Here is a 15238-nt window from a genome sequence, read left to right on the forward strand (position 1 = left end):
GCTCGAAAGAGCTCCAACTCCGACCTATACCAGAGATCTGGTACGGTGCGGAAAAACGTCGATACCCAGTAGGTGCGGGGCGCCCTACTGGGGAATACCTAGGCTCTGTTGAACCTCAAGGAGATGAGAATAAACAGAACTTAGCCCCAATTAGCTCGGTGCTCAATGGCACGGAGCGAGAGTACAAGTCTGGCTTGCTAGTCGCTCAAGCGACTGTAAAGGGCTTTGATAAGCCGTGGTCAATTTTAATTGACTCAGGAGCGTCTTGCAATTATGCTCGACACCTTTTCCTTGAAGAAAGTCAACAATACGTTGAGGCGCTTAGAGCGCATGAAGGTGATACAATCACTGTTCGCTTAGCGACTGGGACTCGTGTCACTGTTCCCAAAGTTCCATTGAACTTTGGTATAAGGTTTCTGGTCTTTGATAGTATGGAACGCTGTCTTGTCCTTGATTTGGATTCGAGATATGATCTCATCCTTGGTATGGCCTGGTATTAACACCATGAGCCTTGGATCGATTGGAGGTCTAAGACCTTAGGCGCCACGCGCAATGTTCCTTGCAAAGTTTTGGAGAGTCATCAATGCACCTTTGCTAGGCAACAAAGCGCTTTTGGTGCGGATCATTGAATGAGTTGTCAGTGTTTAAGACATTGGCATGTCTGAGTTAATAAACTATAATGTTTAAAACATTTTGAGCCCGACTCAGTAGAAATAAGTGGAACGACACGTACTCCGTCGAGTGACACTCGTTATAATAAGGATTCACTAAATGCTGAAAGCATCGTTGGCCTAAGGCCGAATCATCAAGGGTGCAATATCCCTGAGATACGTGGAGTGGCACGTCTAAGTTCACCGAGTATGGTCGGCCGAGGTGGTATCATACTGAGTGTCAGTAGTGACACTGTTGGCGGTTTGCCAGGACCTCAAGGGTGCAATATCCCTGAGATACATGGAGTGGCACGTCTAAGTCCACCGAGTGTGGTCAGCCGAGGTGGCACCATACTGAGTGTCAATAGTGACACTATTGGCAGTTCGCCAGGGCATTTTGGGTCAAACCCTCCTAATGCACGTGAAGCGACAGGTAAACGTTCGCTGGATAAGGAAGTTGAGTTACCTAACTCCTTGTCGGATGTCAAATTAGACACCATGTCTTGTATAGAACCAATACAGGCTGGAAAACCCGGGGACGTGAATGTCCCGGCCTCTAAGAGGCGAATTGTCTCCCCTCTCCAAGACAGGGTGGACACGAAGCGTGTATACCCTCAAAAAGTGATACGAGTGAGCAAGTACATACGCTTGTAAATGGCGTAACTGGTAACATTGAGGGGGAAGTTAGCCTTGTGGCAATCCCCTCGTTACAAGCTCTTTTAGAGCTAGACAAAATGTCTATTGATGAGTGCGGTCGAGCGTTATAAGCTGGTGACTTATCTGAAATGGTGGTCATTCGACCTATGGTTGAGTTAAACTCATCGTCACTTCGACGAAGCTGTCCTGGATGACAAAAAGCTGCACTTAGTGCGCGAAATGGGTCATCGATCCTTAAAGATCCTACGGATCCCTTTTATTCCTTAATTAAAGAATTCCAAGATGTGGTTTCTAAAATAACCCACCATCTGTTTTACCTCCGGATAGAGGTGTTCGTCATGAAATTGACTTGGTTCCGGGAACCAAATACTGTGTCACAAGACAATGGCCTTTACCAAGGGAGCAGTGTGACGTCATTGATGATTTCTTCCGTGCTAAGCACGAGGCTGGAATGGTACGAAAAAGCAAATCTCCTCATTCGACACCGACATTTTGTGTTAAAAAGCCAAATGGTAAATGGCGCATTGTGCATGCTTGGTGGGATGTACAATGTACAGTGCATTGGACTTAGTCGATGGTTACTACCAGTTGCTCATGCGAGCTAGTGATATTCCGCTTACAGCGGTTAGCATCCCAAGCGGTATGTTATGGGAGTGGCTGGTTATGCCACAAGGGCTTTCCAACGCCCCGGCAACATTTAATCGTCTAGTGACGCAACTGTTTCGCCCTCATCGAGGTTATGCACAGACTTATTTCGATGACATTTTGTCCATAGTCGTGCGGAGCAGGGTCGGTCGGATATGGAAAACCATTTAGACCATTTGCGAGCAGTGCTCGAGTGCATGCGCACAAACAAATTGTATGCCAATGCATCTAAATGCATTTTTGGCGCAGACGAAATTCAATTTTTAGGATGCTTCATTGGAAAGCGAGGCCTTAGAGCGGATCCCACTAAGGTAAAAGCCATAGTAGATTGGCCGGTTCCTAAAAACCAACAGGATTTGCGTAAGTGGTTGGGTCTCGCCAATTATTTACACAAATATTGCGAAAATTACGCTGATATGGCTAGGCCGTTATCTAATCTCCTTTAAAAGGATACAGAATGGTGCTGGACTAGCACCGAAAATAATGCTTTTCGAGCAGTTAAGGATAGTCTTATCCATGCCCCGATTCTGGCACTGCCAAACCCAAATTGGCCTTTCGGTGTCGTCTGTGAAGCATCGGATTTTGCCATTGGCAGTGCTCTGTTACAAACAGATGTTGAGGGGCATGAACGTGTTATTGCGTTCGAGTCTAGACAGCTTAAAGCTGCGGAAAAGAACTACCCAGTTCATGACAAAGAGTTACTTGCTATGAAGTATGCTCTCATCAAATTCAGAGTTCATCTGCTCGGCTCTAAGCCGTTTGTGATTTATACAGATCACGCGTCATTACGCACGGCGACTATGTCGCCCCATCTCTCACAGAGAATGGTCAGATGGCTATCCTTTTTAGCGGAATACAACTTCGAGGTGAAGTATAAACCCGGCAAGCAAAATGCTGGCCGATGCGTTATCACGCAGGCCGGATTATGAGCTTTCTCATTTAGCGACTATCTCGTCACCTATTCCTGAATTAATCCGTTCGGCTTACGCCAAGGATGAACAGTGTGTAGCTCTGCTACGAGCCTTAAATAAATCGGATTCGGGTATTAAATGACCGGCACGTTTGCGTGCAAGGTTACATCGATTTTCTATCGAAAACAACCTGTTGCTTTATTGCACAGACATCGCGGACTCTACGGGTGTCGTTGTTCCTCATGATGAGGATTTGAAGTACCGGATCCTCTATGAGGCACGCGATACTGTCCTTGGTGGTCATCTCGGTAGAGAAAAGACCTACGGCTTTATCAGCCAGAGTTATTGGTGGCCAAACTTTATAAATGGGTCAGCACGTATGTTCGCACATGCGAAACGTGCCAACGGGTTAAACCCTCGGCACATGCTGCTGCGCCAGAGGCGAGTCTTCCCGTTCCCATCGGATGCTGAAAGTCCATTAGTATGAATTTTGTTTTTGGGCTACCGAAAAAATTAGCCGGTAACTCCGGTATAGTGGTCTTTGTTGACCGTTTGAGCAAAATGGCTAACTTAGCGGCCGTGCCTGATTTCATTGATGGAGAGTGTACAGCTAAGCTGTTTATCGATCGCGTATTTCGACAACACGGTTTGCCAGTGGCAATTGTCTCTGATCGGGATCCCCGTTTCACGGGCAAATTCTGGAAATCAATTTTCCGAGTGCTTGGCACCAGATTGGATATGTCCACTGCGGACCATCCGCAGACCGATGGTCAAACTGAACGTGTCAATCGCGTCATTGATGACGTTTTACGCAGCGTGTGTGCTCCGACACCAAAGCGCTGGAGCTCCTTCTCCCAGTTGTGGAATATGCGTTAAATAATGCTGTTCATGCCTCTACAGGCTATACTCCGTTCTATATAGACGGTCTTACCCACCTGCGCGTTCCACTAACGATACCATTGCGTGGTTCAGGGCTTGGTGGGGGAGAATTGGCCGATAGGCTTGCTGATATCTGCTCTGTTACCGTTCGGAAATAAGTAAGCGAGTTTCTCGCGACAAGATTTAGTGTCTTAAGACATGTAAGGGATACGATGGCTGATAGCCAAGACAAACAAAAAGAACAAGCAGATACCAAAGGCAGAAGCTGTATAAATTCTTATATGGTCGGAGACCGAGTTTTACAAACGCTAAAAACCTACCTACCAACTTGGTTTCCGCGGTCTTCAAGACCAAATTGCGCCCGGTCGTGGCCAAGAAGGGCCTAGCTTATACGCTAAACCTCCCAGCAAGCTGCGTACACACCCAGTGTTTTACGTTGGCTTGCTTAAGCCATATCGGGACCCTTCCCACGTGGACTTGAAGGCGCTTGCGCCGAGACAGGCGGTCGTGCCGCAGATTGCTGCATCCTCACCAGGATGTCCAGCTGGCCCTATAAACGAGGCTGCTGACGCTCCAGCGTCAAAGGCGGTCCCGAACCGCCTCAAAAGAGCTCTCAACCCGAGCAAGAACCTCACGAAGAAGTTGCACCTCGTGCCGTAGAGCATCAAATGCTTCCGCCGAAAGTTCGGCCCCCTCCCGCGCTGCTTGATGCGCGGGGGAGCCTTCAGTTTCATGTGGAGAAACTTTTAAAGCGACGTCGTCATGAGGGTCAATACCAGTATCTGGTGAAGTGGCTAGGGTACTCCTCTTCTGAAAACTCTTGGGAGTTCGAAGTACCTCTTCGGCAAGATTGCCCGTACGCCGTTGACGTTTTTAAGCGCCAAGCTCAGGGTCAGCTCGCGTCAAACGACGCTTCCCACCACTAAACGTGGGATTGGGTGGATCTTTAGCCTCAGTGCGGCTTCGATCCTTGGTTGTACGGTCAACCGAAGCACTGAAATATTGGCTAGGCCTTTCTTCGTTTTGTGGCATAAATGCCGTAACTGGCCTTTGGCCTTAAGCTCAGCAAAGTCGAAGCGAAGCTTCCGTTCCAAACGAACATCACCTCTACCCGCAGACTCTCTGATATTCCAGATATTACGGAGTTTGCGGGCTCGGTGAACCCATTTCTCAAATGAGACTTCGTTTTCAGTCCTTGTTTCGTTCGGAAACAAAACGATCGGAATTCCCTCATGGATGTCCCCGAAGCCCCACGGGCTTGATCACGTAAACGCGTCAGATACTGGCTTCGCGTCATTACCTTCGGCGTAAGGTATTGCTCATGAAGAGCGTCGCGAGCAGCGATCTCCTCCGGCGTCCTCGCTGGGTCAGCACAGATCCAGATGGCTAAGCTATGACCCGCTATCTCTTTGAGGCGCTCGTCCGCACTAAGCGGAGTGAATCTATATTCACTATGAGCCTTAGCTTTTCCGTATTTCGGCAGCTCGACGACGAGCTCTTTCCTCTATGAGGATTATCTGCTATTGCTCTTCATCGAGCGGATTCGTAATGATGTTGGACTCAGGGTCCCGTGTCCTGCTCAATGCAGTTAAGACATCAGCGGCACCATTTCTGGAAACGGATTCGGGGCTCGCCGACGTTCGTCCGGAGGAGAAGGCGTGAGCGAACGCCGCTCTTTTTCCTCCTCCTCTGATTGAGAGTGACTTTTAAAGTCCACCGTTCCCTCATCGTCGAGGAAGGTGCTCAGAGTCTGTGACTCACGCTTGATTGTCATTAGACAAAGGAATGGAAAACACAACCAAACGGTTAGCTGTTTAGGTTCCAACCTCAAAGAGGAAATGAAGCGAATGTTGTCACTCGGTGTCAACAGTCTGATGGGGGAGGGTGTAATGGGGCACACATCGGTTGGAGAACCGTTGTTGTGGTACATTTACTTTATGGGTAAAATACCCTTTTATCTAATTTTAAAATAGTTAGTTACTTAAATCCCATTTATTATGGGTAACAAATGTGGTCGCCGCCAGATATAAATCTGGCGGCCAAAATCTATTTTAAATTAGCTAGGGTTAGATTTTTGTTTTAAATAATTAAATAAAGTGCAGTTCCCCTTTTGATCTTAAAGCGTTAAGTGCCTTCCTAAGGCTTGCGCATTGATCTGTAAGAGATAGAAGCCTTCCTAAGGTATATCTTCTTGGGCACTAGTTGCCACTTGGTTCTATGAACCCCTGAATCCCTTGAACTAGGATTCCTTAAGCTTTTATAGCTTGTACGACTCCCAGAGTTGTTAAACCCATTAGTTCAATAGAACTAAGTGACTCTCTGAGTCTGAAAGTCTTCCTCTGACGTTAGGAGCGAGGTAGCTCCGCTACAGTAAGCATATTAAGTGATTATAAAAAGGTTTCAGTGTTGCCTTGGTGAAATAATGCCTCCAATTTCATCTCATTCATTTGTTGACATTTAAGTAAGAAAGATGTTCGAAAGGGACTTAAAATACCAAAAAGTGCTCAAAAGGAAGTTTCATCTCGAAGATGCCTAAATTAAATAATTATCGACTCCTAATTATATGTGCTAGCAGTTACTGCTGCTTTTCTTCGTGATGTTATTTTTGTTACAATTTCGCGTTACCATTCATTGAAAAGTAAACATCCAATCTTCCGATGGGCCGACGTTCGACATCCCCACGCCGTAGCCGCAGCCGCAGCCCGCGTCGGGCCCGTCCGCGCAGCCGTAGCAGTAGCCGAGGAGGGCGCAGGTCGATACCTTTGAAGCGATCACGTTCCCATTCGCGTGTAAATTACAGCCGTACCCGCGCTCGCTCTCGCTCTCCCGATCGCCAGAGAGACCGTAGCCGTGGTCGTAATCGCCGTGGACGATCCCGATCCGTTGGCCGTGTCCGCAGTGAGCCCATCAGCCTTTTGGTTCGCAATTTGGCACCTGATATATCGCAGGATGAATTGCGACAAGCCTTTTCGCGTCACGCAGGTGACATTTTAGATGTGTACATTCCAAAGGAATACAGCTCCAATCGACCGCGAGGGTTTGCTTTCATCGAATTCGCGGATGCGCGCGTGGGCCGTGACGTGAAACTTGAAATGGACCGTACGCAACTCGGTGGGCGCGAAATTGCTGTGCTATTCGCCAAGCAGCACCGCAAGAGTCCACAGGAGATGCGTCGTATCCTCCACCAGCCAAATGAGGGATCGTACGTGCAGACATACTGAAGATTCTCTGAAAGTAGCTGACTTGTAGTGCTGATATTGTGCACAGACCCAAGCGCTCATTTCAACGGCGCTCGAAGTCGCGTTCGCGCTCTTCTGAAAGGTGTTTGCGCTATAATCTCTTGATAAAAACTTGTGCAGAGGTGACGATTGCTTTGTTGAATGTAGACGCAGTGCAAGCCCTAATGAAAGATCGCTCGCTTCTCCTCGCCGTGCGTCTTTTTCATCGAAACAGTGCGTGACCATCTTACTCCTGTTGCTAGGTCATTTTTACTTACATACTCACATTGCTGTGGTCAGGGAGATTTCTAATGCTGATTCTCATTCAGACGCAACGTACGTTCCTGTCTTGTTTACACTTGTAGTTGCGTCCTAATAGCGATATGTGTTTGCGCAGCCGCGGCAAGGAGAGTGCGATGGATACTGAGGTAACTATTCAATTTCTCATGAGCTGTCAACTTCATTGCCATTAATGGTTCAAATTTGCAGTAAGCTGGAAGCAAACAACTTTTTAGTATTTTGAGCTTTCGATGCTGTAAGCAAAATCGACAAAGGGAACTACCGGATAAGTATGGGGATGCCGCGAATAAGTGATATGGTCAAGACAATACAGGAAATGGAAAGAGATTCATGCATTTTTAACTTGATCAAGAATGTTTCATGATATTGCTTGCATTCGAAGATGTCGCCACCTGCGGTTCAAGGTGGATGATGGATGTTTATGCAGACCAAGCGGCTTCTCATGATAATGGAGTCTCACGCAATAGACCATTCTGACCATCTCGTAAATTGCAGCGTAGAATTAGCACAAGCACTACAGGTCTTGTTTCGCTCTAAGACCAAAAGCTACCTTACGTGTGCTTGACGCTATTACAGGTATGTGCTACAAGCTTATAGGACAAGCGTTTTGATGTGTTTGGATCGACAATCATTGAGATAAACATGGTTTATCAAAGTTTTAGGATGATAGAGCTTTCCAACATATGGTTGGTTGGTGTTTTAATAGGTTTGGCCTATTTTCAAGGATCATAAGTTTGCAAGATCGAGTATGCAATCAGTCAAAGCGCATTTCTCTTTTAACTTGCTAGACAAAGAAGATTACGCCTGAAGATTGACGTCAAGTTTTATATTGACCATTGTTTTTAATAACTTTGTCTAGTCAGCTTTGAAGACAGTCCTGCAAATCATTGACTGTTTTGTCTATGACAGCATGTCCACATCGTTCGAAGCGATCATTTGGAACAATTGTCACAACGCGAAAAAATTGAATTGTAGTGCAGTGCATGACACTTAAATCAGCAACTTTAGTGACCATGCAAGAATCGCTGAGGCTAAACTTAAATACAAATTACTCAAAAACAAAGCCTTTAGGAACAGAGTATGCCCTAAGCTTCCCTCCACAAGTCCCGAATTTTATTATCTTAACATTTGGAGCTGACAAATATTAATTTCTTGCAGGTTATTGTCAATAAACTGCTCAGAAAATGTAACGGTATGTCCTGTTTCATCACATTATTTCCTATAAGATAAAGAGTATATATTATTTCCTGTGAGAGGAAAAAATAAAGAAGTACAAGATTATTATCTTTATTAATTTTGACTGATAATGAAACGGGCTAAAGTTGCCCTAATGTTACACCGTCCCCGTTTAGTACACTTGGTGTGCTTAAGGGGATGGTCAATTACTTAAATAAAGTAATTAGACCCAACACTCGGGTGTGGTGCACATTTAAGACCAACCCTCGTGGATGTGATGCACATGGGTGCATTCACGTGAGGAGGGATGACGCCCAGCGTCATCCGTGATGACGGCTAACGTCATCCGTTACGCGAGGTATCTAGAAAGATACGCTCGCAATACATATTAATGTTATCTGCAGAGATGACATATTTGATTGGTAAAAACAGGTATTTTTATTTAATTCTATTAAATATAAATCAGTCTGAAATTTACTACCTACTTGGTAAGTGCGCACGAGGAGACGGATTACCGCTCCCGTGACGTCACTTCACCAGAGTTCTTAGTGTGTTGGGTGAGGTCGCTTGCGCGCCCACCACAACTACCTCACTGCACGCAAGAGAAGCAGGTGCAAACCGCTTCCTCGCTGTGCTAGGGTGTGTGCTAAGTAGAGCGTGGCCGCATTACGACGTGCCCGCCTACACATTTACTTTATGGGTAAAATACCCTTTTATTCTATTCTACAATAGTTAGTTACTTAAATCCCATTTATTATGGGTAACAAATGTGGTCTCCGCCAGATATAAATCTGGCGGTCAAAAATCTATTTTAGTTAGCTAGGGTAAGGTTTTTAAATCTAAATAATTAAGTAAAGTTCAGTTCCCCTTTTGATCTTAAAGCGTTAAATGCCTTCCTAAGGCTTGCGCATTGATCTGTAAGAGATAGAAGCCTTTCTAAGGTATGACCTCTTGGGCACGAGTTGCCACTTGGTTCTACGAACCCCTGAATCCCTTGAACTCGTACTCCTTAAGCTTTAATAGCTTGTACGACTCCCTGAGTTGTTAAACCTATTAGTTCAATAGAACTAAGTGACTCTCTGAGTCTGAAAGTCTTTCTCTGACTTTAGGAGCGAGGTAGCTCCGCTACACTGCTTCAGCAAGGGTGTCAACTATTTTTTTTATTTGTCAATATATAATTAAATTTACTTGTAGCAGTGCCGTTAACATTTCCCAATATTAATTGCAGTTTTATTTGAAGCGAATACAGAGATATTATAATAATTTTGAAAAGCAAAATTATAACAACTAAAAGGATAATTTTGTGATTACTTTCGTACCCCCAACCGAGAATGGCATAAATTGCAATTTTTTTCTTGCCCAATCTTAACTTCACAAAGGTTAATGAGCGCAGTCCGTCGCTTCGAGGGAGGAGCAATTATTAAAAGCGTAAATGTTGGCTCCTTAATGTTGCTGCTTGGTGGAATTGCTGCTGTGCTTTCTGCATTGCTAGCTCGCCACGGCTTTACTGGCCGCGACCATGGTTCTTAAATATTGCTGACGATGGACTTTATACGTCTCTAATGGAGTGATTCCGAATAGTGGTGGGCATTGACTTGGGCACAACGTACTCAGTTGTAGCAATTTTACAAAAAAATGAAATAACTCCAATTGCAGATAAGGATGGCCACGTATTGGTGCCGTCTACCGTAGCCTTCCTACCCGACGGAGGTGCGTTCCGTTGTTTTTATGGAATGTCGCTTTGCGCGCGACTCACGTTGTGTAAATGTTCAGGTCTACTTGTTGGTCGCGAGGCTCGAGCTTATCGGACAACGGACCCACAGCACACCATCTTTAATGCCAAGAGATTCATCGGCCAGAGGTTAAATATGCTCCACTTGCTCAACCATGTAACGGTAGAAGTCTAAGCTATTATGTTCTCTCTACGAATTAGTTATACCGACGTCATGGGATCGGAGGCTAATGAGAGTGGTGTGGTGCCGTATGAATTTAGTGTCAAGAAGCTGGAAAACAATGACCATGACGGCGTGTGTTTTAAGCTGAATTTACATAACCAGCCTGAGTGTGTTGCGCCACTGGAGATCGGCACTGCGATTGTGCGTCACCTCCGATCCATGGCGTGTCAATTTGTTGGTCACGAGCAGATTACGAAAGCCGTAATTGCGGTCCCTGTGGATTTTAATGCGAAGCAACGCAATGCTACAAAGGCGGCATTCGAAGCTGCAGGATTGGTGGTATCTCGCATCCTGGAAGAACCTACTGCAGCAGCAATTGCGTACGGTCTACATCAAGACCCAAATGTGAGTTTTTTGCTAGTATTCGACTTTGGAGGAGGCACACTGGACGTATCCTTGCTTTTTGCACGTAATGATGCCATTACCGTGCTCGATACCGTGGGCGACAACCACCTTGGAGGAGAAGACTTGGACGTTCAGCTCTCAGCTTGGCTTGTGCAACAATTTGAAGCTCAGATTGGGACAGCTATAACGTCTCGTGGGGGAACGGAGACATACCGGACAGAATTGGCACATGGTCTTAACGAGCCGCCGTGTACGTTGGCCGGGGTCCGTCAAGTAGCCGAGTTGGCAAAAAGGCAACTATCTGATGAGACTGTCACAACGGCTGCTTGTGCATGGAGCGATCGAGGGCAGGTAGTCCGACCTGTAGTGGAACTCACGCGGTCGCAGTTTGAAAGTCTTTGTCTACCGTTGCTCGAGCGGACAATGATTCCTGTGCTTGATATTCTAGAGGCAAACAACATGGCCACGGATGAGATTGATGCGGTTGTGGTGGTGGGAGGGTCGTCACGAATTCCATGGGTGCTTGAGCGCCTTACGGATATCTTCCAAGGTCGTGCGCCGCTATCGGACATTGATCCAGACCTCGCTGTAGCGCTTGGGGCAGCGCGTACATTGGATTAAAAGCAATAAACATTTATAAACCACATCGAGAAAGGTATTGTTCATCACTTCAGATAAAGGACAATTTTTTTTTATTGGCCACAGTCGATCAAAACGAACCATGACACTACTATATTCGCCCTGTTCTACAGCGATGTAAGCGCCACATTGACTACGTGATAACAAAGTATCGACAAGATTAGTCCACAGACAAAGTAGCATAACGAAAGTTGGTCCTTACCAATTTCAGCTAGACCAGAGGACGAATGGGCAGTATACAAATCTTGGATGTAATCGAGGGCAAACTTTTGTAGCCGTTCGTTAATTCCGCCGTCGTCTTGCTCGGCGCGGTAGTTTCGCTGCGTCGTGATGGCCTTCGTACAGGCAACTAAAGCAAAGTACGCACGTAGGTTCTTCTTCTTGTTCAGCTCGATCGAATGCGCATAGTGCTTGCGTGCTATCAGTAGATTGTCCAGGCCTCCAATCGTCGAGTAAATGTCAGCGAGACGGCTATGCGTGATGGCGTCCATAGGATTTAGTAGCACTAGCTCTTCGTAGCAATACGCGGCGTAGCGGTACGTGCCTAGCGAAAGGTACGTCTCTCCTAATTCAGTCCACTGTGGATGCAATCACGAACCAAATTCATTAGTACAAATGAATTTCATTCGTCCATCGTAATAGCGAACGTACTGCTGCTTGGTCCGTCCCAAAGCTGCGTAAAAAATCGTTAAGTGCTACGACAACGTCTGTCGACTTCTTTTGCGCCTTGAGTATCGCAATCTTACGTTTAAGCACTAAAGCGTTGGCTGGATTAGCCTCCAACAGCTCGTCGTACAGCATCAAAGCTTGTGAAAATTCTCCTCGCTGTTCCAACCGCATGCCTTCTAATCGCGATACACGAGAGCTTCCTGGAAACTTGTTTTTCAGCGCCTGAAGACACGTCTGTTAAAACACCAATCCAGCAATCAGTAGAACAACAAAGCATCTGTGGTACATCGATAATACCTACTTCTGCCAAGTCATTATCGTGCAAGTCCAGGGCAGCAACAAACGTATGCTCATACAAACTCCAGACTAAGTTATCGTTCAACAATATTCGCATTTAGATCCCCAATATCAAACTTTACAACATGTGCTCACGTTCGTCACCGAGACCCCAGCTGTGCTCGGTCACAAGCTTCTTTCCCATGCTCGCAACAACGTGGGGGACGCGTAGCTTCTCTTTTCGAATATAGTGCAGAAGGCCAATGTACTCGTCACACCTGTCATCACGTTTGGAAGTTGCTAGCTTGTGTTCAAACTCGCTCATGCTAGATACAATAATATTTTAGTCTTCAGCTTAAAATTTGTCTCCATTATACAACTTTTAAAGTAGGGAAAAGTACAAATGCAATTATTGCATCTTATTGATGTCGAGGAAATGCGGAGCAACCTCGCCACTATGACGTTCGTGAGCTGCATCATCACTTGCAAGCTGTATTCTCACTTTCTGTCTTGTTTACTGTGCAGCCTGTGCTAGTGGAAAATTATTGAAAATTGTGTTATGAATTCTATTCGCGATCACATATGTGCGCTAAGCTGACGAAAAAAATATGAATGCCGCAGGAATATTAAAAGGTTCAACAAAAGTACAAGAGCGATATGAAGAATAAGGTCAAAAAGGCAACTGCAAATCGTAAAGCCTGCCGCATCTGATGCAGACATTGATGCTGTCATGCGCTCCGGAGACCCAGGATCAATTAAAAAGACCGCTATCATGCAGGGCGGTGCTGCCGGAACCATTTCCGATATTTTCTACACTTTCAGTACAAGCACAAGGGAAGACATTAGTACTCGATTTCTTTCTAGCTTCAAAGTAAGCAATTCAGAAAAATGGTAACGACTGAACTCACTTTCGTTCTGCGTTGAAAGCGTGTACCTGTCATGACAATCATTAAATATCGCACCAATGCTCTTCCTGGGCATAAATTCCGTTAAATCGAGTACTTTTTCCCAGCAGCCAATTCCTGACGTATATCCTCGCCGAAATCCTCTTCGGCAGGTGAAACATAATATATAGAGGACACGCCCATATAATTTGTGAGGCATCCATGATAACGGCATATGGATTTGCCTCAACAATGCCCAGACGGATGTACTAAAGCTAGAGCCGAGTGTGCCGGAGTTGCATCAAATGCTTGCGGATTTGCCGTTACTAGTTGAACAGCAAGGCGTAATTGACATTTAATGCCGCCGGTTACGCAGAGCAAGGTAACAAATAGGTACAAAAGGCCGTTAAGCACCAGAGCTCGTCTAGTGAGATCATGTGCTGCTTCCTCGGTATTGTTTTCTTTACATTCGTAATTATGGTCATCATTGCGCTGATGCTTCTTGGAAAATAGATTGAATTATAATTTAATCATCTAAGTATCAACTCTTTCGAGTCAGGTCTCAATTTATTCTTACAGGTACCCTAAAGTCAAATATTTTTACCTATACATTGCAATAAATTGATAAGATTCATCGGAATCAAGGCTTACAACACCTGCCGGACCATGTTCTTCTGCGCCTCTGTCAATTGAGTGGGGAATTGCACGTCAAACTCCACCACTAAGTTGCCTCGCTGAGAAGGTTGTTTTTGTTGCGGCATACCCTCCCCGGCAATCACCAGCTGCGTACCGGGAGCGATGACACCTCCAAGAGGAATGGGTACATCTCTGCCGTCCAGAGATTTTATAGTTAAGGTACCAGTGCCCAGCAGAGCGTCGCGCAACGACAGCTTCGCGTGGTACAGCAGATGATCACCGTCACGCTTAAACTTGCTGTGCGGCTTTTCCTTTACTACAAACACAATATCTTGCGCTGGCCGACCAGGCAAAGTATCGCCTTGACCTTCGAACGTCACTTTCGTCCCGTCCTTCCAACCTGGCTTCACGTTTATTTCCAAAATCTTTTGTTCTTCGCGGGCTTGGTTCGTGTTGTGATCCTGCACCTTGCGCGTTATTTTCAATTTTTTAACGCATCCTGTGTACAGCTGTTCCAACGGGACTTCCAGGACGCTCTTCAATTTCTGTGCACGAGGCTGTCGCTGCTGACCAAAGGGATCACGCCCTCCGAAACCGCCAGACCTCATTCCACGCATGCCTCCAAAACCCATGTCGCCAAACATTGAAGCCATTGGGTCGCTCCCTTCAGCTTCATGAGGATTTGAAGTGCCGAAGAACTGCTCAAAAATCTTAGAAGGATCTGTCGAGTGAAATGAGAAGCCACCCCCCGGGAAATTACTAGTTGTCGCATATGTGAAGCCTCCAGGCATGCCACGCATATTGCCAGGCATGCCACCTGGCATACCGCCTTCCGGACCCTCGGGCCCCGCTGGTTGACCCTTAAGCCCTTCCTCACCATACACGTCATAAATTTCTCGTTTCTTCTTGTCACTAAGCACTTCATAAGCCTCGCCAATCTCCTGAAATTTTTTCTGAGCCGTATCGCTATCGTTAGGGTTCTTATCAGGATGCCACTTGAGTGCCAGCTTGCGGTAAGCTTTGCGCAGCTCGTCATCCGTTGCGCCCCTGGCGACATTTAGGATCGCATAGTAGTCTTTGCCCATGATTTCTTGCTCGTTGTACTAGTTGGTGTTTTTAAATATGAGGCTGCTAGGTTTACATGGACAACCTTCTCGAAAAGACTAGAGAATTCCAATTTGAGCGAAACTGATGACGCTAATATAATACAATATTTTTAAAGGATGCTTGGGCACAAAGGGTGCCGCTGTCCGGTAATTCGCCATCGCGTTGAGACATGCGAATGCACCCTACAACAACTTGCTTTAAAAGGCACAATCTATTTAATATGCACATCCTTTGAGGCGCTTCATCCGTGTAGGCACCCCAATCAAGAAGCTCCTTATATCGTTGCCTTCT

The 15238-nt window shown here is 46.0% G+C and overlaps 6 protein-coding genes across 6 annotated transcripts; 4 read left to right on the forward strand and 2 right to left on the reverse strand.

The window, feature by feature from the left end:
- Window positions 1-6399: 6399 nt before the first annotated feature.
- CCR75_002835 (uncharacterized protein) lies at window positions 6400-7554 on the forward strand (the record flags this gene model as incomplete). The annotated part of the gene is made up of 6 exons (XM_067960932.1): window positions 6400-6944; window positions 7010-7063; window positions 7129-7194; window positions 7290-7296; window positions 7326-7388; window positions 7501-7554. The coding sequence occupies 6 exons, from the start codon at window positions 6400-6402 to the stop codon at window positions 7552-7554; spliced, it is 789 nt and encodes a 262-aa protein (XP_067820744.1).
- A 2265-nt stretch (window positions 7555-9819) lies between these two features.
- Window positions 9820-10343, forward strand: CCR75_002834 (uncharacterized protein; the record flags this gene model as incomplete). The annotated part of the gene is made up of 3 exons (XM_067960931.1): window positions 9820-9958; window positions 10018-10146; window positions 10210-10343. 3 exons carry the CDS (start codon window positions 9820-9822, stop codon window positions 10341-10343), a joined length of 402 nt encoding a protein of 133 aa, XP_067820743.1.
- Window positions 10344-10382: 39 nt separating this feature from the next.
- On the forward strand, window positions 10383-11357 carry CCR75_002833 (uncharacterized protein; the record flags this gene model as incomplete). The annotated part of the gene is made up of 1 exon (XM_067960930.1): window positions 10383-11357. The coding sequence occupies one exon, from the start codon at window positions 10383-10385 to the stop codon at window positions 11355-11357; it is 975 nt and encodes a 324-aa protein (XP_067820748.1).
- A 125-nt stretch (window positions 11358-11482) lies between these two features.
- Window positions 11483-12645, reverse strand: CCR75_002832 (uncharacterized protein; the record flags this gene model as incomplete). The annotated part of the gene is made up of 4 exons (XM_067960929.1): window positions 11483-11953; window positions 12027-12278; window positions 12346-12410; window positions 12477-12645. 4 exons carry the CDS (start codon window positions 12643-12645, stop codon window positions 11483-11485), a joined length of 957 nt encoding a protein of 318 aa, XP_067820747.1.
- A 78-nt stretch (window positions 12646-12723) lies between these two features.
- Window positions 12724-13717, forward strand: CCR75_002831 (uncharacterized protein; the record flags this gene model as incomplete). The annotated part of the gene is made up of 4 exons (XM_067960928.1): window positions 12724-12782; window positions 12984-13191; window positions 13465-13548; window positions 13598-13717. The coding sequence occupies 4 exons, from the start codon at window positions 12724-12726 to the stop codon at window positions 13715-13717; spliced, it is 471 nt and encodes a 156-aa protein (XP_067820746.1).
- A 134-nt stretch (window positions 13718-13851) lies between these two features.
- On the reverse strand, window positions 13852-14925 carry CCR75_002830 (uncharacterized protein; the record flags this gene model as incomplete). The annotated part of the gene is made up of 1 exon (XM_067960927.1): window positions 13852-14925. One exon carries the CDS (start codon window positions 14923-14925, stop codon window positions 13852-13854), a length of 1074 nt encoding a protein of 357 aa, XP_067820745.1.
- Window positions 14926-15238: the final 313 nt, after the last annotated feature.

This window comes from Bremia lactucae, linkage group LG12, assembly GCF_004359215.1.
Source record: "Bremia lactucae strain SF5 linkage group LG12, whole genome shotgun sequence".
Taxonomy (NCBI): Eukaryota; Oomycota; class Peronosporomycetes; order Peronosporales; family Peronosporaceae; genus Bremia; species Bremia lactucae.